Source organism: Chiloscyllium punctatum, chromosome 44, assembly GCF_047496795.1.
Source record: "Chiloscyllium punctatum isolate Juve2018m chromosome 44, sChiPun1.3, whole genome shotgun sequence".
In the NCBI taxonomy this organism is placed as follows: domain Eukaryota; kingdom Metazoa; phylum Chordata; class Chondrichthyes; order Orectolobiformes; family Hemiscylliidae; genus Chiloscyllium; species Chiloscyllium punctatum.
In genome coordinates, this window is record NC_092782.1 from 53,640,975 (window position 1) to 53,664,753 (window position 23,779).

At 41.0% G+C, this 23,779-nt stretch overlaps 1 protein-coding gene across 29 annotated transcripts in view; it reads right to left on the minus strand.

Annotated features, from left to right (window-relative positions):
- Positions 1-368: 368 nt before the first annotated feature.
- The window catches only part of celf2 (cugbp, Elav-like family member 2), a 985,143-nt gene continuing 961,732 nt past the window's right edge, over positions 369-23,779 (minus strand). For 19 of the 29 annotated variants that reach the window (XM_072562980.1, XM_072562977.1, XM_072562973.1 and 16 more), the window contains 7 exons: positions 16,711-16,746; positions 15,174-15,290; positions 13,224-13,421; positions 11,357-11,419; positions 6,743-6,886; positions 4,467-4,637; positions 369-3,125 (listed from right to left, as the gene is read on the minus strand). In XM_072562980.1, the coding sequence (XP_072419081.1) occupies positions 4,510-4,637; positions 6,743-6,886; positions 11,357-11,419; positions 13,224-13,421; positions 15,174-15,290; positions 16,711-16,746 (686 nt within the window). In that variant the 3' untranslated portion in view covers positions 369-3,125; positions 4,467-4,509. The remainder of the gene's footprint in view (positions 3,126-4,466; positions 4,638-6,742; positions 6,887-11,356; positions 11,420-13,223; positions 13,422-15,173; positions 15,291-16,710; positions 16,747-23,779) is intronic. The other 10 variants (XM_072562990.1, XM_072562970.1, XM_072562989.1 and 7 more) reach the window with 8 other exon arrangements.

Consider the following 23,779-nt stretch of genomic DNA (forward strand, 5'->3'; position numbering starts at 1 on the left):
AGCTCACATTATCATAATATGGCATTTTATGAGCCTAATTCTTGTTTATTTATTCTTTCACCTTTGTGTCTAATACTAACGTGCTGTGCCTTTTGGAGTGTTGGTTTTATTTATCACTTGGACATGAAAAAGGCATTGGGTAACAGTATAAAATAGCTGTATTTGTCCAAAAAAAAGGGAGAGAAATGGGAAAAAAACAGTTAAATACTGAATTAAAACAGGAATGAGGAAACAGAAGTAGCTGGTAGGATTGGCAGTATCTCGTCTACACAACAGAGAGAAGAAACAAAAAGGACGTGGAACAGTGAGGTTTGCTGAACACCAAACAACAATGGACACCACCAACAGTACACAAAGAGAGACGAGTATTAGGAAAAATGGTTTAATATTTGAGACAGAAGCAAAAACTGCATCACACAATAACATACGTTACAAAAATAAGTCCAACTGTTCCACAGTTATGTTCACAATGAAGACAGAGAATCAGGAAAAAACTTGGATTTTAACAGCAAAAAGCAAACCCCTATTTTTTTAAACTAATACAGTTATCCCACTGTAGGTGAATGAATACTGCTAGTCCTAATACCTTATGTAACTGCACAATACATAATTGAAGAGAAACTTACCCATTTTTTTTGACAAAAATTCTTGACAGTTAAGCATATGCAAAGAAATGAGGAAAGCAAGCCAAAGTTTACTTCTTTTAAAAAGTATTTCTTGTTAATTCTTAAAACGAAATAATCGCCACTTTCTCTGCACCAACCAGAAATTAAACTCAAAGTCAGTCATCACTGGGCCCACACACAGGTAAGGCGCAGAAATATCCATTTTTTAATTTCCAGTATAAAAAAATTCCACTGGTACAAAATGCATAATTACAGTCAAGTCGTAGAAATACGAAAGCCCACATTTTTTTTGAGTGTGTGTGTGTTATGTTGACTCCTTTCCCCTCAAAAAAAACTTCCATCACATACAGAGGCAAAATGCACCAAAAAAAGAATTACAGCACTCACATGGGCTTGCGGTTCCCCCACTCAGTTTGCATTAACTTTGGCTTTTTTCAAACAAATACTTAAAACTATATATTTTTTCTTTAAATCTTAATCCTAAATGATAATAATAGTCTACAAACACCAGATCTCACATCACAGGAGCACAAACACTTGTCTTTGTGAGACATTTTTCAAAAAATGCAATGAAGCTACAACTTTTTTTTTTCCCTTTTTTTTTACTTAAGATTTTAAACCAAACAGAAACAATGTGTTGGGAGGATGTCTGTTGCGGGTAGGGGATGGGGACGGGCTGAGGGTGATGGTGAGGGAAATGAATTCATGACAGTGTGGGCCAGAAATAAGTCCCCAAGGCAATGGAAGCTGAACTGATTCAAACTGCTCCTAGCCTTCAACGCAGAGAAATATTGGCCCGTTAACAGTTAGTGCTTCATTACATACTGAGTGCATGCACAGAGGAATGACAAATGTTTTTTGCTATGTTTAGAAAGTCATACAAGACAGCTAAGGCTGCTTAATTATTATTAATTAATTATATTTAAAAACAGTTCGAAACATTCCTGCCTTGGGGGTGTTTTTTTTTTAAATTTTTGTCTTTTTTTTAACTGTTTTATTTTTTTAAATTTCACAACTATAAGAAAAAAGCTTTTGTGAGGTTTGCTTGCACAGCTTCTATAAATGGCGAGGTTGGGAAACATGGAGCGCTTTTACAAAGAGAAATAACGAACAATGAACAATCTCAGGCAACAAGACCACAGCTTTAGCAATTTAACAAACTTTTTTTTCTCTCTGGTTTTGATCTGTTTTTTTTTCCTTTAATTTTTTTCAAACGTGAGAGAATTATTACAAAACACTCAAGTAACAAAATACCCATGTTATCAAATTACTTCTCACAAGTAACACAATTAAGCGCTGGGCGGGAAGTACCTTTGTTTTGCTTTTGGAATTTGGCACTAATTCCACTGATTTAAGTTGCTGTTTTCTTCTTTTCCAAAAGAAAAAAAAAGCCAATCTCACATTTTGCTGAACAAAGAATACGTCAAACTGTTAATCTCACAATGAAAAGAAAGGAACAAAATCGGACGTCAAAACGTTTCACACACAAAGCACAAGATTTTTTTTTGTCCTGGAATTGTAATAATTCTTCTTATCCCTTTTCACCCGATGAATTAAGATTTTTTTGGCCACCAAAAAAAATCTTTTGCCGAGTGAACCGAAAAATGTGTCGTTTTACGAAACACTTAATTATAGAACCTTAAAAATTGCAATGACACCAAAACTTAACCCACATAGTTACCAACGTGACAAAGTTTACACTTACTGCTTTGTTTTATCTTCTCCAATACATTTAAACAGTATAAAATATAGGTCATTTAATGTGCATTTACCACAGATTGTCTAGGTGTGAATCAGTTCAGCAAAAGGTGACACAAATAGGTAGTCTTTCCCCAAACATGGGTCATCTTTTTTTTTAATTATCTTAAACTAGTCTACAAAAAAAGTGGTTTTAATCTTTTCTATATATATCGATGAGAAAGTGAGCCACTTAAATGGCCTTATCAAAACTTTACACTGGCTGAAAAATGTAAAAATTATTACAGAGCTCTTGATAATATCTGACCAGTTTCAGCATCTGATCAGAAGTAGTCTGCTTCATTAAGAAACCAACATTCTGCACACTGGCCACATATTGCTATCGCTTTTCTAAGTGACCAGAGAGAAAGTCAATCCCTGTATAATACTTTCAAGTTTGTTTCATGAAAAAAAAGAAACATTTCCGCCACAGGTTTTTATTTTTTTTCCCTTCTCTCTCTCATATAATTGTTTTCTTGCTTTACTTTCTGAAAATAATTTTTTTTCTTTTTCAGTCTTAACACGAATGCAGCTATGTTTTTCACATTGATCTCTTTAGAATTCAGAGCTACGTGAGGTCACATGCAAAAAATCTCGAAAAGTCAAACTAGGTCAAGGGGTCAAGTAGGAGGACCAAGTATGATGTGAGGTCAGAAAGACATCAGAAACAATGACGGGACGATGAGCTTTTTTTTTTGAATTTTTTTTTTGACGTCACAGGGACATGCTAGGCAAACGATGAACTAACGAGCATGAAGATGTCTAGGGGAAAAAAAACAAGGAAGAGTCAAAAATTACACAGAGTCTACGCAGCAGGAACAAAATCATTCTCATGGTTGCAGAAACAATGCAAATCTCAGTCATTAGAATCTATGAGCCATTCACATAAATTTGCATTTTTTTTAATAACACTGTTAACGAAAAAAAAAGCAACGGCAACAGATAAACACCCAAAAGAATCCATCAACACTTTAAAAAGGAGAAAAGAGATGGATTGGTTTTGGGACAGAAATACAGATTTTTAATTAAACAAGTATACAAACAAGGAAATTAAAGTCACAAGATTAAAATAAAAAAAAACTTGAATTTGACTAGATAATGGAAGCTATGAGTAATGAGATACCACACAAATAAAGGGTACAAGAAACAGGAGAAGCATGGAAGGTACAAGGTTGTGATTTGTGCGCACACAAGGATAATCTCATTCCCACTTTAGCACATTTTAAGACTATTCACGAGGCAGACTCTAACTATTATAGAGGATGAGTTATCTCAGGTATCCAATAAATTAACTATAGGTATTTAATAAATAACTTCCATCTTTCTGAGGCAGTAAAAATTTGTATAAAAATAGAGCTGCTCTTTTTACAAATAAAATGTACAGGCCTGTGGCTTTCCTTCTTTTCGTATTCAATTTATTCTTTAGTAAATGTTACCATTTAACCTCTTTTGTTTTACCCCCTTGCCCCCTCCTGAAAAAAAAAGAGCCCCTATATGGTGGTAGAAATAGATCTCAAAAAGGCTTTTGTTTAACCCCAAAACAAACTGTTGTGATCTGATCACAGAAAGCTGATTATGTAAAACATGATCATGTCCTATGAGATAAATTCTCATTGAAAGTGAAAAAGAGAGAGAGAGAGAGAGTGAGAAATAAAACTAAAATAAAGGACTATGTTAGTTCACTTGGCATCACTTTCAGACTAGGCCACCACATTATAACCCGTAAACTGCTGGGGCCTATCTAATCTATGTTAACTGGGTCTGTTAAGCTTAATAAAGCACCTGGTGCCCCATAATCACATGGGCCTGTTTGGCACCAGTGGCTTCTGAGTTAAATTGCACATTTCGGTTATTTTTAAAAATATTTTAAGACATTTTTTTTTGCAAAATTCGATTTTTTGTTTTACGGAACAAAGCAAAAAATTAAATACTGTTAATACAATAAGGTCTAAGATACTAAACGTAACGGGAATGGGAGGAAAACAGGTGGGGGGGGGTAGTGGGGAGGGCTGGGAGGGGAAATGGAAGTGTAATGTTAAATACTGTCTCTTGATGAATGCTGGCAATGATCCTCCTCAGCCACGGCTGGTTCATGGGACTTACCCTAACAAAGCTAAAGTAACAGCATTAACCTCCCACACTAGACTCAGTACGGCTTGCTGTCATTCTTGGATCGTTTCAGCTGAACCTTTAAACGCTTCATTCCGATCTGAAAACCATTCATAGCCTGGATGGCAGCCTGTGCAGAAACTGGATTGTCGTAGCTTACAAAACCTGGGAGGAGGAGGGGGGGGGGGGGGGGGGGGGGGGGGAGAAAGAAAAGGAAAAACAAACCCTTAAACAACAAAGTATTTAAAAAGAGGATTGATATGTAATTTCCTAATTATCTTATTTCAGGAACATGCCCAGACTGTTTGCTACTTTGAAGGAATGTTGACCGGCTGTGTCCAACTCTGTTCCAAGTGCCTTCTTGATAGAATCACACTATCGCCTATCTTCAACTGTTCCCATCCTACACTCTCACAATGGAGACGGTACCATCTTGCACGGTACCATGCCAAACGGAAGATAGCACGCTCTTAATTGGCTGATGGAATGGCTGTCAACTGTCAGCTGACCATTTCCCCAACTCCAACACTTAACACTTCAGCTTAAAAATGGCATCTGGGGCAATGCGGTGTCCTCTCAGTTTGGCACGAACAAAATCTCAACTTAGAGAGGGCAACATGATATTGACCCATAGTTGACACAAAGAGGGCAACTTGGACACTCTGTTATCTTGGCCAAAGTGGCCATTGTGCAGGAGTGATCCGAGAGAATGCTAAGATGGGAGGCTATTTGACCTTTTTTTATTTATCATGGGATATTGCTGTCACTGGCTAGGCTAACATTTATTTATTCACCTTTAACTTCCCAGAGGTCAGAGCAGTTAAGAGTTAACCACACTAGTGTTGGTGTGGAGTCATACAGGCCACATCAGGTAAAGATGGAAGATTTCCTTCCAGCATTACAGCCAGCTGGGTTTTCATAACAATCACCATTGATTAAGGGGCACAGTGGTGAGCACTGCAGCCTCACAGTGCCAGGGACCCAGGTTTAATTCCAACCTCGGACCACTGTCTGTGTGGGTTTGCGCATTGTCTGTGTGGGTTTCCTCCCACAATCCAAAGATATGCAGGTCAGGTGGATTGGCCATACTAAATTGCCCATAACGTTAGGTACATCAGTCAGAGGGGGATGGGTCTGGGTGGGTCACACTTCGGAGGGTCGGTGTGGACCTGTTGGGCCAAATGGCCTGTTTCCAGACTGTAGGGAATCTAACCTAATCTAACAAATAATTAAGCTAGCTGTTTATTACACATTTTTATGGAATTCAAATTTCACCATGTTCCAGAACTTTAGCCTGGTGTTATGGAGTTCTCCTCCAGTGACATTACCATGATGCCATCACTCCCTGCAGTGGAGTTACAGCTAAGTTTGGCTGCTGGCACATGATGAGGAGCATGAGCTGATTTTCTCTGTCTAACAGAGGGAGGCTCAGGCCTTGGTAGAATGTCTACCACTGTCTGGGTAAGACCAGAACTGAGGACACAGCAGGAATCCAAAGTATGGCCCATCAATTCGTTTAATATAGTAAATAAACTCTCTGTTATCTGGCATGTATGGAGAAAGGTGGGGGCCGGTTATGTGAATCTATTAATTGCATGAGAAATACTCTTATAGAAACTTAGTACAGTACACACAAGCTGCACTGTAATGGTACCAGCTTGAGGGAGGAAGCTGGACAGCGCTGCTAGTAGTGACTGAGAGAACTACCACTTAGTGGCTGAACATAAACACAATTGGAGTCTTGTGCTGGAAAAGCACAGCAGTTAGGCAGCATCCGAGAGGCAGGAGAATTGACGTTTCGGGCAAAAACCCTTCATCAGAAATCCCTGATGAAGGGCTTTTGTCCGAAACGTTGATTCTCCTGCTCCTCAGATGCTGCCTGACCTGCTGTGCTTTTCCAGCACCACACTCTCGACTCTAATCTCCAGCATCTGCAGTTCTCACTTTCGCCAAGTTGATAAACACATTGGAACATGACCCACCAAGTTCAAACGGACTTTCTTTTTTAAAGAAACGCCATTAAAACGGCAAATTTGCCTTGATACGTTTGTTTATTGCATCAGAATGCTGGATGCTTGGGCACTGGATAACAGGGAGTTTAGTGAACTGCCTTCTCCGTTTTCAATGGAACCATGAGAGGAAGTGACTCCGTTTTATTTTGAGATCCATTTTTATGAGCCATCACAGTTTGCGTGCACATGATCAGATCATCAGATATCAGCCCAGTCTCTGCTTTTGGGATTACATGAAATCCATTCACACATTCTTACCAAAACACTTGCTAAGATTGGTCTGTTTATCAATGAAGACTTTAGCAGACACAACGTTTCCAAATGGCATAAACATCTGTAGGATGTCCTGATCGCCAAACTCTTGGGGAAGGTGGTAAATAAACAGATTCGCACCTTCTGGCCCTGAGGATGAGATTTAACAAAAGGTGAGTCACAGACAAAAGATTATAGAAGTCCTCCACACATTTAAGTTGACATATGTGCTTCACTTTTAATTCTGAGGCTAGAATATCTTTAGTTCAGTCAAAACAACATGAGGGTTCCACAAATATAATCCAGACTCCACACTACCCTGACAAGATATGTGGTTACCTCCTAGTCACGTCTTCATAAACTGGAAAGGTTCTTCTGCTCCTAATCTTTAAGACTGAGTGTAAAGAGGCAGGGGTTTTGTGGGAGAAACAGCTTGACCCCCTGTGGCAACAGATGACCCCTGGAAAACCCCATCCCTTCGTAGGACTAAATAAATTGACTAGTGAAATACATATTATGTATTATTAAACTACTGTGCTCAATATCTTAGCACAGATCCTGTATGACAGGCAAGGTAGAACGCAGCTCAGAAGAGGATACATTCTTATGAACAGCACTGACACCTGTCAAAACATATCAGTGAAGTATTGACCAGACCCTGGTTAAAGAGTCAAACAGGCACTTCGGTCCAACCAGTCCATGCTGACCATAATCCCAAACTAAACTAGTCCTACTTTCCCAGTAGATAGGCCTATATCCCTCCAAACCTTTCCTATTCATGAACACCCTCGGGAAAAGACCCTGGTCATTCACTTTACCTATATCCCTCATGATTTTATAAACCTCAACGTCCTACTCTCCAGTGAAAAAATGTCCCAGTCTATTTTTATGTCTCAAGCCCTCCATTCCCAGCAACATCCTGGTAAATCTTTTCTGGGTGGAGAGCTAGTGGGAGATCTGTGTCAGCTCTCATAGGGCAAGCCCCCTGCATCCAGTCCAGTGGTGGGGGTGGTGATGGTGATGGTACTGCTTGATCCTAGGGGATGGAAATCCCATTCATGGAGAGTCGGTGGGCAGTCATTCACTAATGAATAACCTGAAGGACAGCGCCACTATGGAAGCTGTAGCTGATGCCACCCAGAGTTTGCTGGATCCCAGGCCACAGGAACCTAACGGAAGGAGCAGGTGGGCACATATTGGTGGGGCTCTCTGAACAGGCCCTTCCTCCTGGTGCCAGCTCTCTGGATCAGGCATTGAAAGCCTTTGAACAAGAGCACTCATCACTCCAAATCTAACAATTAGACACATATGGCCATTAAGGACCACAATTGGCAGTGAGTGAGGAAAAGTCATCAGAAGTCTTCCCATCCTTGACTCAATCAGGACGGAGCTGAGAAGATTCCACCTATCATTAATGAGTTACCATTTCTTCAGGGCAAGGGATAGGGGAATCATTTAAGGCTAAACACAAACATTCCAAGCAGTAGCCAGGTATGTTAGACTGTCAGGTAATAATTCATGCAACTGAATTATTGGTTTTAATTAGGTGACAAATTTGGCTGACCCAAGTGCACAAGGCAATAACATCTCCCACACATTGATTAAAGTGCCTCAGCACTTAGCCAGCACACACAACCCATTTATTTCTAGGACACTCGAGATTAATAAAGTGTGTGTGTGTGTTTGTGTGTTGGATGTTAGAGAAGTTTATTAAAGGGGTAATGAGGTTGCACTTGTTTTAAAGTGGCAATGAAAACAAGAAAATAGGAGACACTTTTATAACAAAAAAAGAGACCTAGATAAATTGGCATTGAATATTATTGATAATCTTCACAATCAAATGCCAAGAATAATGATTTAATGTTAATAACATTAATTAACAATAGCTATTCTTAAATTTATATTAATTTGTTTCATGGACAATCTAATAACAATGGTTTCTTTATCAATTCAGTATCACAATTATCATCACTCATGATCAAACCATCAATAGCACTTTCCACTGCTTTAAACCCAGTTATATTCTCCTTTATTCCAGCTAGCTGTATGCTTTGTGATGGTGATGAGGAGACTTTGATTCAACAACAGACTCAGGGCTCTCACCCAAATGGTTGTTCACTCTATCACAGGCAGAGATCTAGAGCAGCCATTCTCACTGGGGGTCATATCGCCCCCTAAGGGGCCCTGGCACACTTGAAGGGGACACAGACTGAAAACTGTGAAAAGGGGAGCCCCAAGGCTCTATGGGGGCTCTGGTAACTGAACTAATGAAATACCCAAGCAACAACCTTCACTGGAGTCAATAATTTCCCTCCTATTTATAATATCTTTCCAACACACCATTTGAATTCAACACACCTGGTAAGTTAATTGCTGAAGCTCCTCCCACACAGCCTCACTTCAGAGTCAGTCATGAATCAGACTGCACTGGGTCAACGTATTCAATCAAGGTTCTCGCATCCATTATCTGAAGATCAGCGCGTCTATCTGTTTGTGTTGTATCCTGTTTGAAAGGGGGGGGTCTGGAACCTGAGATGAACTCCAAATGGGGCCGTGGCCAAAATACGCTTGAGAATCACTGGTCTGGAGTACAAAGCTGCCCATCAATACAAAAGTTATTTACTAATAATTGGAGCCACAGGAAGACTAGACTGGGGTAAGATACAATGTTAACTTCTCACAGTTGGTTTGCTTGAAGTGAAGACATTTTGGTAGGGAAGTTCAACAGGAAGCTGTAACTTTTTTTTTTGTTCATTCACAGGATGAGGGGATCACTGGCCAGGCCACTGTTTATTGCTCAGAGGATGGTTCAGTGTCAACCACATGGTTGTGGGCCTGGAGTCACATGTTGGCCAGACCAGGTAAGGACAGCAGTTTCCTTTCCTGAAGGACATGTGTGAACTGGATGGGTTTTTTCCAACAATCAACAATGGATTCATGGTCATCTTTAGCTCCAAATTCAATTTTTGTTTTACTGAATTCAAATTCCACCCATCTGTCACGGCAGGATTCAAAACACCACAAGGGTCTCTGGATTAATAGTCTAGAGATAATGCCACTAGGCCATCATCTCTCCCATCTGACTGTTCTGTAATTGAGCTTTGAATGAAATGCCAAGTGCATAAGGAGTTCTACATCCCTTCATCTGAAAACCACAACAGACAATCTCCAAATAAAAGCTTGCTTCCTTCTGCTCGAACGTTCATACTTCTTTCAATTGTCAGATGCTTCTACTCAATCCTTGTGGAATGCCTTCATATTGATTTTCTGCTAAACTTTCTTTGAACCCAGCAGTGCAGCAAGTCTTTCCTCAGAGGATGAGGAGAATCTCAATTTGTCAGGGTCTCTCTCTCTCTCTCTCTCTCTCTGCACTCTTATGGTGCTCACTACCACCTTTCAAATTGGAATTCTTATTGGAAATTACTACTAACCTGATCACTTTGTATGGTCCGATCTGCCTGTACAGCACACAAAACAACACTTTTCACTGTATCTCGGTACATGTGACAACAATAAATCAACCAATCCGTGTGACCCATTCCCAAGAAAGAATATAAGCATTGCATTGAAATTGCCCCATATCCTTGGTCAAGAGGTAACTGCCCCTCCCAGATCCCACCCACCCATTCATCCTTTACAAGGAACACAGGGACATTTGGACACCATTTAGCCCCTTGAGCTTATCCTGCCATTCAATTAATCATCGTTGATCTCTGCTTTGCTACCTTTGATCTGTATCTCTTAATATCTTTATTTATACACAGATTCAAATCACAGATTTAAAATTAACATTTGATCTATTATGAATTTCCATTTGCAGAAGAGAGTTCCAAACTTTATCATCCTTTATGTGAAGGCATGTTTCCTAATTTTCACCTCTTAAAACTTTAATCTTTGGGCTATTCCCCTAATCCTAGGTTCACCAACCAGCAGAAATAAGTCCTCCCTATCCATACAGCATGCTCCCCTTAAATATGCTGAAAACTTTGCTCAAATCGCCACTGAACCTTCGGATTTCTACAGCATCACACCCTATTTTCTGTGGTCACTCTTCCAAATTTAACAAGGAGTCCCAGCATCGTTCCAGTAAACACACACGACTTTCCCGCCAAGGTGACGTGGTGTACAGGACTACTCTGTGACTCAGGTTAGGGTCCAACTAGGGCTTTAAGTAGCTCAAGTGTGAGCATAAGCCCCGTGTACTCTGCCTCCCTGGATATAAACACCTGAGATCCATTAGCCTTTTTAAAAAAATTATTTGCTGTACCTGTCCATGACATTCATGATCTATGTACCTGGGTTCCCAAGTTTCTTTGCACTTCCACTGCTCCTAGGTTTGTTTCATCTAGAAAATAGCCTGCTCTACCCCCTCTCTTGAGCTTCTAAGTGCTTAACCTCATATTTATCTGCACTGAAACCCATTTGTCTACAGTTGTGCCCATTGACGGAGTCAGCGGGGGAGGGTTTCTCCACATATTTACTGGGGACCTCCTCTCTATTGAGTGACTCTGCTATCTGGAACTCTCTCCTCAAAACCTCTCCACCTTACTACGCTGCCCCTTTCCTGTTTATAAAGGCCTTAGACAAACCATTCTCTGCCGCTGTGCCGTTACTCCCTACCTGTGCCTCCAGCTTGCTGACCAGTGTTGGGTTCTGCTCTGCAAAGTGCTGTGAGCCATCTTTCTGTACGTGAGAGGAGCACAACAGAAATCTATGCAGCCTTTGAATACTAAAACCTACCAATAATACCAACATTTCTGTTCACTAGTAACTTGACACCAATAGCTTTATGTACCATTTGATACCAAAAAACATTTATTACTAACTTAACATCAGTAACATTAATTATTAATGCAATACAAATACCCCTCAGAAAATACCAATAACTTTAATTGACAATTTAACACTTGCATTATTTACAAAGAACCACCTACTGTAGTCATCAATATTGCTCAGTAGCAATTTAACAGAAATAGCTTCTGTTTCAATGTTGTTACAAATTTGATGTTCATGACTAAGATGTTTCAATACAGATTCAAAGTCAGCCACATTCAGGGCCAATTTATCAATACTAGTTGCAATGTACTGCACTCCATTGCAAACTGTGTTCATTACTAATTGGCACCTATAACCAGCAAGTTCTGTAAATTTCTGAGAAAAATTATTGGTGAGCTGTGTAATTGAACTAAACCCAGGCAGTGCTCAATTCCAATTGGGTAGGGATTCTGAATCTTAATGTTATCAAGGCAAAAGTCCACCATTCATAAAAGTGGATGGAATAGCCAATCTGGAGTTGAGTAACTTATGACAGCTTAATATGCCCACAAAATGCTTGTACAAATGGGGACCTTGAGTGTTGATTCACTTGGTGATGCACTATTTAAATAGATGAAAATCTAGCTCATGTGCATATATTCATGACCAAATTAAACACCAACACGTTTCATTATCAAGTTAGAACCATAGAGTGTTATCAGCAATCTATTTATTATAACCTATTTGCAGTTTAGATTTCAAACTTTTAATTGTCAATTTAACATGGAACGGTGATGGGAATTTAGACATTGATAGCAGAGGTGGAGTGGAGGGAATATAGGTGGGGTAACACCTTACATACAGCCAATGAGATTTTGTTTCTAAGTGAGTGAATGAGATGGGGAACCTGACTGAACATAAAACAACCATCAAGCCTCTGCAAGCTTTCTGGTCTCCCGGTTTTGAATTGTGTTCCCATTATTTTTACCATATTAACATCGATATGCTTCACTCTATAATAACGTTAGGCCAATACCAATGTTAGCAGACTTTGCCCAAAAAGAAAATGATTCTTGCTACCCGATTTGGAGATGCCGGTGTTGGACTAGGGTGTACAAAGTTAAAAATCACACAACACCAGGTTATAGTCCAACAGGTTTAATTGGAAGCACTAGCTTTTGAGGCGCTGCTCCTTCATCAGGTGGTGATGAAGGAGAAGTGCTCTGAAAGCTAGTGCTTCCAATTAAACCTGTTGAATTATAACCTGGTGTTGTGTGATTTTTAATTCTTGCTACATGACTTCAGATTGTTATCCAGCATTGGCTATGTTGCTAAGGCAACTCCACTAACTAATGGACCATTTGCCTTGTCTTATTCATACAAGTGGTGAACCCACTGGGGCTCAATGGTATCTAACAGTCAATGAAACTTCAAACTAGTGGTTTATAGAACCAGAGACTGAAACAGCCCAGGAGGAGGCCATTCAGCCCATCTGTGTATTGGGTCTTTGAAGGAGTAATCCAATTTTAGTCCCACTCCCCTGCATTTTCTCTATACCCTAGCAAATGTTCCCTCTACAAACACTGACCTAATAAATTTGGTCTTTAAAGCACCTCAATATCTTGGAATAAGTCTTGGTTTTGTTACTGACAGAAGGTACAAACCCTGCAATCTGAGTGCTAATTGACAAACAGGATGAAATGTCGGAGGGGCTGAGGGAACAAGCACTCACCCTCCTTCTGACTGCCTGCAGCATTCTGCTGCTGAAGCAGGCTCTGACTGTACAGTGTGGGCAGTGCCGCTGCTGCATACTGCTGGATTCCTGAGTAGGCTTGAGTCAGTGCGTCCATGGTGCCACCTGATCCATTCGTCAAGCCCGTAGCTCCGAGTCCGCCATTAAGCGCCGCCATACCTGAGAGCATTTGAGCAACTTTACATCAAACCAACAATAAAAAGAAAAAAGTGCACTCATTCAATAGTTCCTTACACAAAGGGCGATCCTCTCACATTCCCAAATAAGATATTCGCTGTTCAACTCATGCAACATGCAGGCAACATGCAACTGGGCTGGGATTCTCATTGAGAAACAAATAATACTCATTTATACTGAATCTATTAAACTGTCAAACAGATACAAACCCAAAACAACACACTTTTAATAGTGAGGAGCTAAAGGCCATGAAGAAACATTCCCTTCTGTCTGAATCTTTGCGTTCTGTCAGCTGATTAGCCGAATTTAATCTACAGTGGAGTCAAGAGTCAAAGTGGAATTCCTTCAACTGAAATGACTTCACAGTAGTGATCTGGGAGCTAAGCGGAGATGCCTATAACTCCAGTATGACAAAGATTTTATGGAAGCAAACAGGTATTCAATGTCTATTCTCATCTTACAGCTTTCCTTTCCCACTAGGCAGGATCATTTCCACGCTGATTGAGACAGCCTACTATCTAGGCCTTCACCAGTACCCAACGCCTCTTTAGGTTGCTGTTTGTTGGATATTCTATTGGGCACAGCTAATACCCTGTCCACTGCCCATTCTGACCTTTTACAGGGAAGGACTTAGTTTCCACTTGCCATCTTTCCCTGTCAGTAAGTCTAAGTTTTGAATTTGAATGTGCAGTTATGTGTCTACTTTGAGCTGTTCCATTAAGTGTCCCTACCAGGAGCAGGAAAATGCCATGCGGCCTACTCCAACATTCAATAAAACTGCGGCTGACTGAACGGTGACCTTAACTCCATTCTCCTGCATTCCCACACATAATCCTAGACACTCTTTTTGACCAAAAACCTGTCTAACTCAGCCTTTCCCTAGAACTAGGCACTGTCTCACACTAAGAGATTGGCTGTATAAAAGCTAGATGAGGGTTGTGAATCTTCAAGATTTCTCACACCCGAGAATTGTGGAAGTTGAGTCATTGAATATAGTCAAGGCTGAGATAGGCAGATGCTTGAGCTATTCAGGAGTCAAAGATTATGGGAACAGGCAGAAAAGTAGAGTTAGGCTGTAGTCTGATCAGACATGATCGTATTGAATGGCAGAGGGTCTGTTTGGGGTAATTAGTCTCCCCTTGATCCTATCTGGTTGTCTACCCTTGTGAAAGAATCCAGGACCAGGGGACACAGTCACAGAAGATGGGTTTACTCGTTTCAGACTGAGATGAGGAGGAATTTCTTTCCTGAGGTTAGTGAATCTGTGGACTTTTTAAACAGAGGCTGGGTCATTAAGCATACTCAACGCTGATTTAGAAAGATTTTTAATTAGAAATGTAGTTATGGGGAAAAGGCAGTAAAGAAGAGTTGAGGATCAGGTCAGCCATGATCTCATTAATGGGCAGAACAGACTTGATGGGCTCAATGGCCTCCTTCCACTCCTTTATCATAGGGTCTTAATTTCTTGAACTGGCAACAGTTCCCAGTGACAGAGAGGTAGACGTAATTTATAGAACAAATGAAATTAAGACACCAGATTATATTTAAAGAAATAACATTACATATTATTCTCAAAGGATGAGAATTCTTGCAAACACTGCGGTGATTTTCTGAAATGGATCCACGTGACCAGCAGGTGGGCACAGTGCACCATACAAAACCACACAGTCTCCTTTTCCCTGTGTGCCCCCTTCCCCAAGACATTGCCCCCACCCCACCTTTCAATCCCCACCACCCAGTGTAGTACTGTACCTGCCAGTGCATTAATGTTATTTAAACCAACAGTAGCTCCGGCCAGCCCCTGGAGCGTTCCCAGGGAGGTCAAGGAATTCATGGCAGCACCTGCACCGGAATTTGTTGTTCCTGCTACTGGAGGTGTGGAAGATGCACATGAGAAAGAAGAACAGAAAACATTACGACTGAATTTAGAGAGGGAAAAACAAATAAACAAAGAAACAAACAAACAACTAGCTCTCTCCCTGTCCCCGGGATGGTCAAAGGAAGATCAGTCTGTTGCATGAGCTGCAACAAGGTAAGTGAGTAAGGCAGAGTGCCTTTGGTATGTGGCACATTCATCTTAGATGCCAATTGGCAAATCTACGGGCAAACAAGATGACGATGGAGTAGGGGGTCCACTTCCTCTGTCGGATTTCTCATGATCTCTCCCTCCCTCTTTCCAAGTCAAGGCTTCTCCCGAAAAATGACAACGTGAAGTATCATTGGAAACTGCGCCTTCATCACAACAACAACTTGCATCTACGTGTCACCCTGAACCTGGCTGAATGTCCCAAAGTGCCTCATGGGAATGTTAAGTCAAACAGAAAAAGACCCTAAGTGACATATTAAGAAGACAGGTGACAAAAAATATTTCATCAAAGTGGGAGAGGCAGGAGACAGAGGTAGAGAGACAGAGAGGTTTATAGAGGGAATTCCAGAGCTAGGGAAATCGGGATTCACAATCACTTGATTACTATTAACCAAGCCAGACTAATAACCATTCACCCACCCTGTATAGTGTTCTCTCTCTCCCCTCCTTCTTAACCTCCACTTTACCCCAGATACTACCCTACAGCATTGAAATTGATTAAAATTAATCAATACAAGTTTCTCAAGCTATCACTGGTAGCTTTCAGGTAAATAGGTTGAGAGATCACTGGTCAAATAGACCGGGGCATTTGAAATCACTCTCTCTACATTCTGTCCTTTGTTAACTGGTCAGTAGAATTTCTCACATCACCACGTAGAGTGGATACAGAAGATGTAAACTTATCATGCTGCAGATTGAGCATTTTGACAGTGGTCATCTCTAGGGGCAGGAGACTGGAATTATATTGTGACTCGTTTACACTGGTAATCTCCATTATGAATGCACGGGACCTTCCTTATCATGTTAAAAATTCAGACAAGCAACATGTGCAATGCTCAGATTGACTAAAAATGGGTTTACAATCTTAGCATTGCACATGTGGAGGTCAAGTATAATCTTCAGGTTTAGGAGCTTAGAGGGAGGGCCAAGTGTGGAGAACAATTTTAAGATCAGACAATCTGTCCCCATGTCCATTAGAAATCCTAGAGCTCACACTTACAAATGAAATGGTCAATGTAAACAAGTCACACAGTGGTTAAATTGTCCTGCCAGTGCCAGTGTGACTTGTTTAGACTGCCAGCTCCCATTATGAATGCCAACCTTGAAATTTATAAGGGAAGTGGTATTACAGACTCACAATGTTTAACATGTGATAGATATGTACAGTCACAAATATCAAAAAGTAATTTGTAAAATACATACCAGGCATCGACTGCTGATTGCTGTTTCCCCATTGCACTGCGGGAACAAATGTAAAAACACTCACACACATGCGCTGACTACCTTACCTTCTTTACTAATTTACACTTCTTTTCTATATAACAGCATACTTAGTTTGTCAGATTACTGACCCTGTGCACCATTATCAGGTTATCAGTTCTCAAACTGCCCCTGCTCAACTACCTCATGAGATGCATCTGGTGTGTTCCAGCCACACTGCTCTTCTTCCCCATTCAGCCATCTCCTGTTCGTGTTACTCAGTTTAACTTCCTCTCCTGTTTTTGAAACTGTTACACCTCCTGGGCAGCCAAACCATACTGCTCATGTCTGAGGCACCGCCTTCCTGTACTCCACACAATATTCCAGGAACCTGGAGCAGCTCAACATTGATGCGTGTGCGCACTCTCACAGCCAGGCCTTGGGACAGTTGACCAGGAGGGGTGACCTTGCCCAGCTGTACTGGTAGGTTGGCTCTGTTGGTGGCACTCTTGCATCCGAAACCGAGCTTCCCAGCTCTGCCCGCCACCGAGGAGTCCCTCGGGTGAGCTGTCAAATCAGGGTGCCATGAACAATTTGTGATCGGGTTTCAGACAATCCAATTTTGCTGTTTGAAGGAGGTTTCAGAATCCAAAAGGACTGCTGTACTGTCCTGTAAAACAAGAGTGACTGGACCTTAAAGTGCCACTGAGCCATGATAAAACTCAAACTAAAATTCTTTCCTCCTCCTTGAACTTGCTATTTCAATCCCATTGAGCCCAATTGAGATCATTTTCAGTAAAAAAAATAGATATAACCTTCTTGATTGGTATGGCTCAGATTTGTCTAGTCTGTACCATTCATCTCAGTGTCCATTTGGAAGACAGTCCACCAGCCAACATCCTCTGAATCCAGGAATCAGAAACATGGGAAGTCAACATTAATTTCCATCTGACGGGTTTTTATCAATCATTGTGAGAGTGGTCCTTGCTAGACAGGCTCAGGACAAGCCAGTTCCCCTTAGCAGCCAACTGCCACTGGGACCTCAGTACGAGCCCCTCATGCACTTGTGCAGAAGTGCAAATCATGCCACACTTCTACCAAGGAGGGTCCCCGCTGCAGATTAAGTGGTGGATGAATCAGCAAACTCAACAAAATGAGGCAGCAATTGGTTGCCTCCAGGGATATGCTCTCACTGAATTAAAGAAAGTGCGACATGACAAAATTTTGCCTTTAACAACTAATGCGTTTCCACTTTGACCAATGATGCATAACTGAGCCAGGGAGGTGCTACTTGCGATCCATTAGCTCATCCATTCTGTCAGCACAGCAATACTGCATGAACTAATCTCAAGCCTCAGTCCCTATAGCTCTTGCTCCTGATTTCCAGCAATCCCCCTGGTAAAATGTGCAGAGACGCACAAATATTTGATGGGTGATAGAAACAGTCTTAATGATGCTGTCGCTCCACTGGTGAAGCAAGTTGTTGCTTGGCAAGTGTGCAGCTTTTACCTGGTCATCTGAAGCTTCATCACAGGTTAGGCCACTTCAGAAGGAAAAGCAAGGGGTATGGGGAAATGCTTTCCAAACACTCAAATCATGTTTTGACCTGTTCGGTTTTCGGGTTGTCAAAGCAACACACTGTCCCATTTCGACCACTTGGATTCACATTTTGAACCCTGTAAAATGTTCCAAAGTGTTTCAGAGGTCCATGATCAAACACAGAAGAGATCTGGAACTGGTGATCACAGACTTAGTTTATGAATTATCTTAAAAGGTCAGAGAGGGAAAGGAACTCCACAGCTTAATAAACAAGGTAGTTGGAGAAATTGTCACTAATGGTTGGCAAAGGAAAAATTGAGAATGCACAAGAGGAAATATTCTGAGGAATAGAAAATTCTCAGAGTTGTAGGGTTGGGGGTGGGTTATGGGCAGAGGGAAGTACTAACAAAACAACGCTGTGGTCATATGAGGTGAAGGAGGGAATGACAACACACAGCCAATCTGTTCCAGCAGCCTTTGTCACATCCAGAACTTGGTTTTCACTTACATAATGACAGCAGATCCCTTAACTGCTCAATAATACTGAATGGGAGCCAAAGTCAGTCACTGTGCAACAGGTTAAAATGTACTGATGCTGAGACAACACAAGGACATCTTGCTGAAGGGCACAGTCTTTCAGACAAAAGCCTAATTTGAAAGATGTCACATCAAAGTCCTCTGTTTCTCGGATTTGTTTTTTGTTTAAACATAATTCCCACACAGATACTGCCCATCAACATTGTCTGCGCTTATAATCTCAATGTGACCGCTACCCAAATGGTATTCTAGTTAAATGCTTTCCTCTTGCTGTCAATTCAGCCAGAACATTTAGACCCATCTCTTTTTTAAATCAATTTATAGGACGTGAACATTGTTGACAAACACAAGGCTACACTTGTTGCTCATCCCTAATTACCCTTGGGAATGTGATGGCAACCTTCTTGAACCGCTGCAGTCCTTATGGTGTAGGTCCCATTGTGCTGTTACATAAGGAGTTTTAAGGTTCTGAGCCTGCAGTGAAGGAACAGATACTAGCAGCTACAATGACGCCTAGTTTGGAAGACAATTGTGGTGTTCCCACATGTTTATTGCCCTTGCCCTTCTAGGTGGCAGTTTCTTGTCTATAGATGTAGGTCTTGTAGTGAGGTCAGCCAGGTGGACCTCATAGAATATGAGTCCCCTGATTGGACCAGATTAACAGCCCCAATCAGGTAGCCCTGGCTGACAGAAATAAACAGGAGACTTCCCACTTCTGCAAAATGACCCAGGCTTGGACTATAACCCCCTACCCACCAACTATGAGCAGAATCAGGACTAGAAAATGGTCCTAGCATTGGTTTCCAACACTAGAAGCAAAGTCGTGACCTTTATTTCTTCCTCTTACTAATACCAAAACCTACTTCTGACTGGATCATTTAATGCATTTCTCATATCAGCTCAATTACATCAATCTAGACTGAATTCAATCCAATCATCCTGGGATTAATTTGAAACCAGGTCACGTTAACCCAGAAAGCAGAGTAATCCAGTGCTCCAATACACAGCCAAGTTCATGGTCTGCAAGAAACCTGAGATTGTTAGACAATTTTTCAGTTTTGCAAAATTCTTACAAACACCTTCAAAAAAGCTTCATTAGAATTGCTGTATTGTAGAGGTACATTTCTCAACTGATGGTGCAGTAATGGAATGAAAAACTCAAATTGAAATAAAACTCCATACACAGGAGAGTCAGGAGTTCTGTTCACTCTCGGAGCCAGTTCTGTGCTAGCTGAGTCAGTCAATGTCATGTACTGTGCATGTATAAATAAAAGGGTGACCTGGTGATGGGATACTGGCCTTTGTGGAGTTATTTCAGTCAGAGCCTTAACAAATTCCTGCCGTGTGTCTTGTTGACAGTACACAGTGCTGGCATTTTCCTTTTTTAGATCCTTATATATATATCCTGTGTATTGCAGGGGGTTTCTGTTTTTAAGATTTTCAAGTTTTGCATTTTTTTTGTAAATACACCTGACCTATAAATTTGTGTGGTGCTTGTCTTAGGAAAGTTCATTGTATCATTCTGAAACCCCTATTTCCTCATTCTTTCATAATTTAAGTCAGACCAATGAAAATTATTACAAGAAAGTCTGAATCCAACTCATCAAACCTGTGACATTAAGAATCTCACCAGTCTATTCTTGATTCCTTTCATCCCTCCTAACTGATCGAAGGGCAGTGTTGTTGAAGTCTCCAACCCTACCTGCGTTGCGTTTATATATTTGAAGTGTTGAAGCAACGTGCCAATATTGGCCAATTTTCAATCCTCCTACTGCATGCTCCTGCCCCCCAACCCATGGTCAATTGAGCAGGAAGATATCTGCAAGAAAGGGGGAACTAACAACAGAGCTGGTTCTGCACTGGCTAAGGCAAAAGCCTAATTAAATGGATATCCAAGCACCCTCTGTCAAATGGGGAGTACTTTACAGCAGGCTGGAACAAGGGGAGGAGGGAAAACAGTGGGCACAATACACAGATTAAGATGGTAAAATTAATCATGCAAAATGCCAGGGAAAAATGTGATGACTTTATGGCGTATCAATATGTCATAAAGCGAATGACCCAGGAGACAATATCCAATTTCTCAGCAGGAGCCACAGGCAACTTTCAATCAAAATGTCTTATATTTGTAATACCCTCTTCATTTTAAGCAAACACTTTAGGGAACAGAGGATTAATGCAATTATCAGCTCCTGCGTTTAATTTTACTCAGCATAATGACATTTTTTACAATCACGTGATATGGAAAATCTATATATATGTTGGACTGAGCCATGATACAGTGCAGGTTGCACTGGATATACTTGTAATAATTGGGTGGTTTTCATCAATGTTGAAAGGTGTTACATGTTCAACTCTGAAAATAGCAGGAAGGGATGCACGGAAATTGACAAAAATGCAAAGCCGATAGAATCTAGAACGACGGGTGATCCACTCCCCACCAGCGTCAAAGCAGTTGATCCCAGAATCCCTGGATCCTTGGCAGGGAAAATGAAAACTGGTCGTGGCATCTGCTCCTGATAACCTATTGCTGGAAAATGCTCATGTGTGGCCAGCAGATTTGAGGTGAATGAGGCTCAATGGCCAGGTCCTTTATAGTAAAGTCTGGCTGATGTATCTGTGGTAAGGTACTAGAAAATAGGAGGAAATCAAGGTTTACCATTGGGTGCTTTTGCAGGCCTGAAAATTGTGGGTGACGAGGGAATGAAACCAAAATAATCAAATGTTACGTGATTGCTTCTAACATGGAGGCTTCTGGTTTAGTTTTCTTTTTTGCTGAATGATTGACGTATCAATGTGCAGAACAAATCCTGTGACTTTCGGAGGACAGTGTCTCAGTTCGCCATGATGTCTAAAAGTTCAGATCCACTGAGGGTTACACTATCTGACAGACAATTATTACTCCCTGGATGACTAAATTTTAGAAGCAACTGTGAAAACTTTGCCACAAAAAAAACCCAATAACTGTGTAATTCAGTTTTGTGTGGCAGTGAGTACAGCATCACTTGCTCAGCTGACACAAATTGTTTCAGGGCCTCTGTACAGAACACTGTCACTCGTGATCATTAACCTCTGATGTTGGCAGTGGTTGACGGCTGGTAAGGGGTTTTTAATTCAGCACAGCCTCCATTGGAATGAAGATGGCAGGGGAGGGGGGTGGATTTAACTGACAGATGTCAGATGTATCACTGGGATATGATTTAACCCATATTCGATAAAGCAGGAGGAAAGGGAGTGCCTCAGCATAGGATTACAATCAGGAATAAGGGAGGATACTTGAAGTTGCTCATTTTAACATTGCTAGCCACCCTACTGTAATTTTCTCCTTTAATTAATCCATTACATTAACCTGTAGACTGTCAGGTCTTATAGAATCACAGAATCTCTACAGAGCAAACAGAAGCCATTCGGCCCATCTAGTCTGCACCGACCCTGTGAATTGCATTCCACCCTCACACCCATTCCCTGTAACCCCACATTTCCCTTGGCTAACCCACCTAGCCTGCATATCCCTGTATGACCTCCCTATGTCCTGTATGATCCTACAATTAAATAAGGCTGACTTTTAAGCCAAACTCTTGCCCCACTATCAAAAACAGATGTTGAAAGACAAAAGGAACCACAATGATGGCAGCTCGGACTGCTAAATAAAACCTTTCATTGCAAGTAACATTAAAAAGAAACTATTTTTAATCAAATATGTCAAAAAATCTCCCAACGTGCTTTGTTCTCAGCAAATTATTTTGAAGTGCAAAAATGTTTGTTATGCAGGTACATATGGCAAACTATTTATAAAGATTAAAATGTCACAATTACGTCAATGGGTTTAACAGTCTGCTGATATGTTTGAGCACCATTTTAAAAAAAATATGTTCATGGATGTGGTTGTCACTGACATTTATTACTTATCCCTAATTTATTTGTAGCTGGTGGCGATGAGAACATAAGAACTAGGTGCAGGAGTAGGCCCTCTGGCCCTTCGAGCCTGATCTGCCATTCAATAAGATCATGCTTGATCTTTTTGTGGACTCAGCTCCACTTTCCTGCCCTCTCACCTATCCTGTCATTGTTCAAAAAAAAAGCTATCTTAGCTTTAAAACCATTTATTGAATTAGCATCAACCACTTCACTGGGAAGGGAATTCTATAGATTCACAACCCTCTTCAAGTTCCTTTTCAATTCAGTCCTAAAGCTGCTTCCCCTAATTGTGAGGCTGTGCCACATACCGCTAAGGAAGGATTTTGACCCAGGAACAGTGATACATGTCTAAGTCAGCATGGTGTGTGGAGGGGAACTTGCAGGTGGCAGTGTTCCCATGCACTTTCTGCCCCTGTATTTTTGAGTGTGAGAAGTCGCAGATTTGGAAGGTGCTGTCAGAAGAGTTAACAATATGAATTTGAGCAATGGTCATGGTGTCATTTTTTTGAACAGCCAAACAAATCATTTGATATTAGATTACCTACAATGTGGAAACAGGCCATTTGGCCCAATAAATCCACACCGATCCTCCGAAGAGTAATCCACCTAGACCAATTCCCCTATTCTACATTTACTCCTGACTAATGCACCTAACACTATGGGCAATTTAGCATGGCCAATTCACCTCACCTGTATGTCTCTGCATTAAATTTAGAGCTCTCAGTTTAATGATTCATCTGAAGAGAGGGAACTCCAACAAGTAGTGTGCTCTCAGCAATGTTCTGAAGTTGATGCACTCTTGTTTCTGAGTATGGCACAAACGTGTTAACATCTGACACAAATGGCAGTATATATACAAGGAAGCAAAGCCAACATGCATTTGTTTATTTTTATTGGGATGTGGCAAGACCCAATCTGATCAGCATTTCACTGTTGGTTCATGTAAATATTGCCTTGATGTCACTCTCCCCTTTACTCTGAAACGCTTGTGTCTGTCTTTGGACCAAAAAGATACAGTCAGGTCTGGAACCAAACAATCTTGGCTTCAAATGGAGCATCAGTGACTGGGAATAAGGTG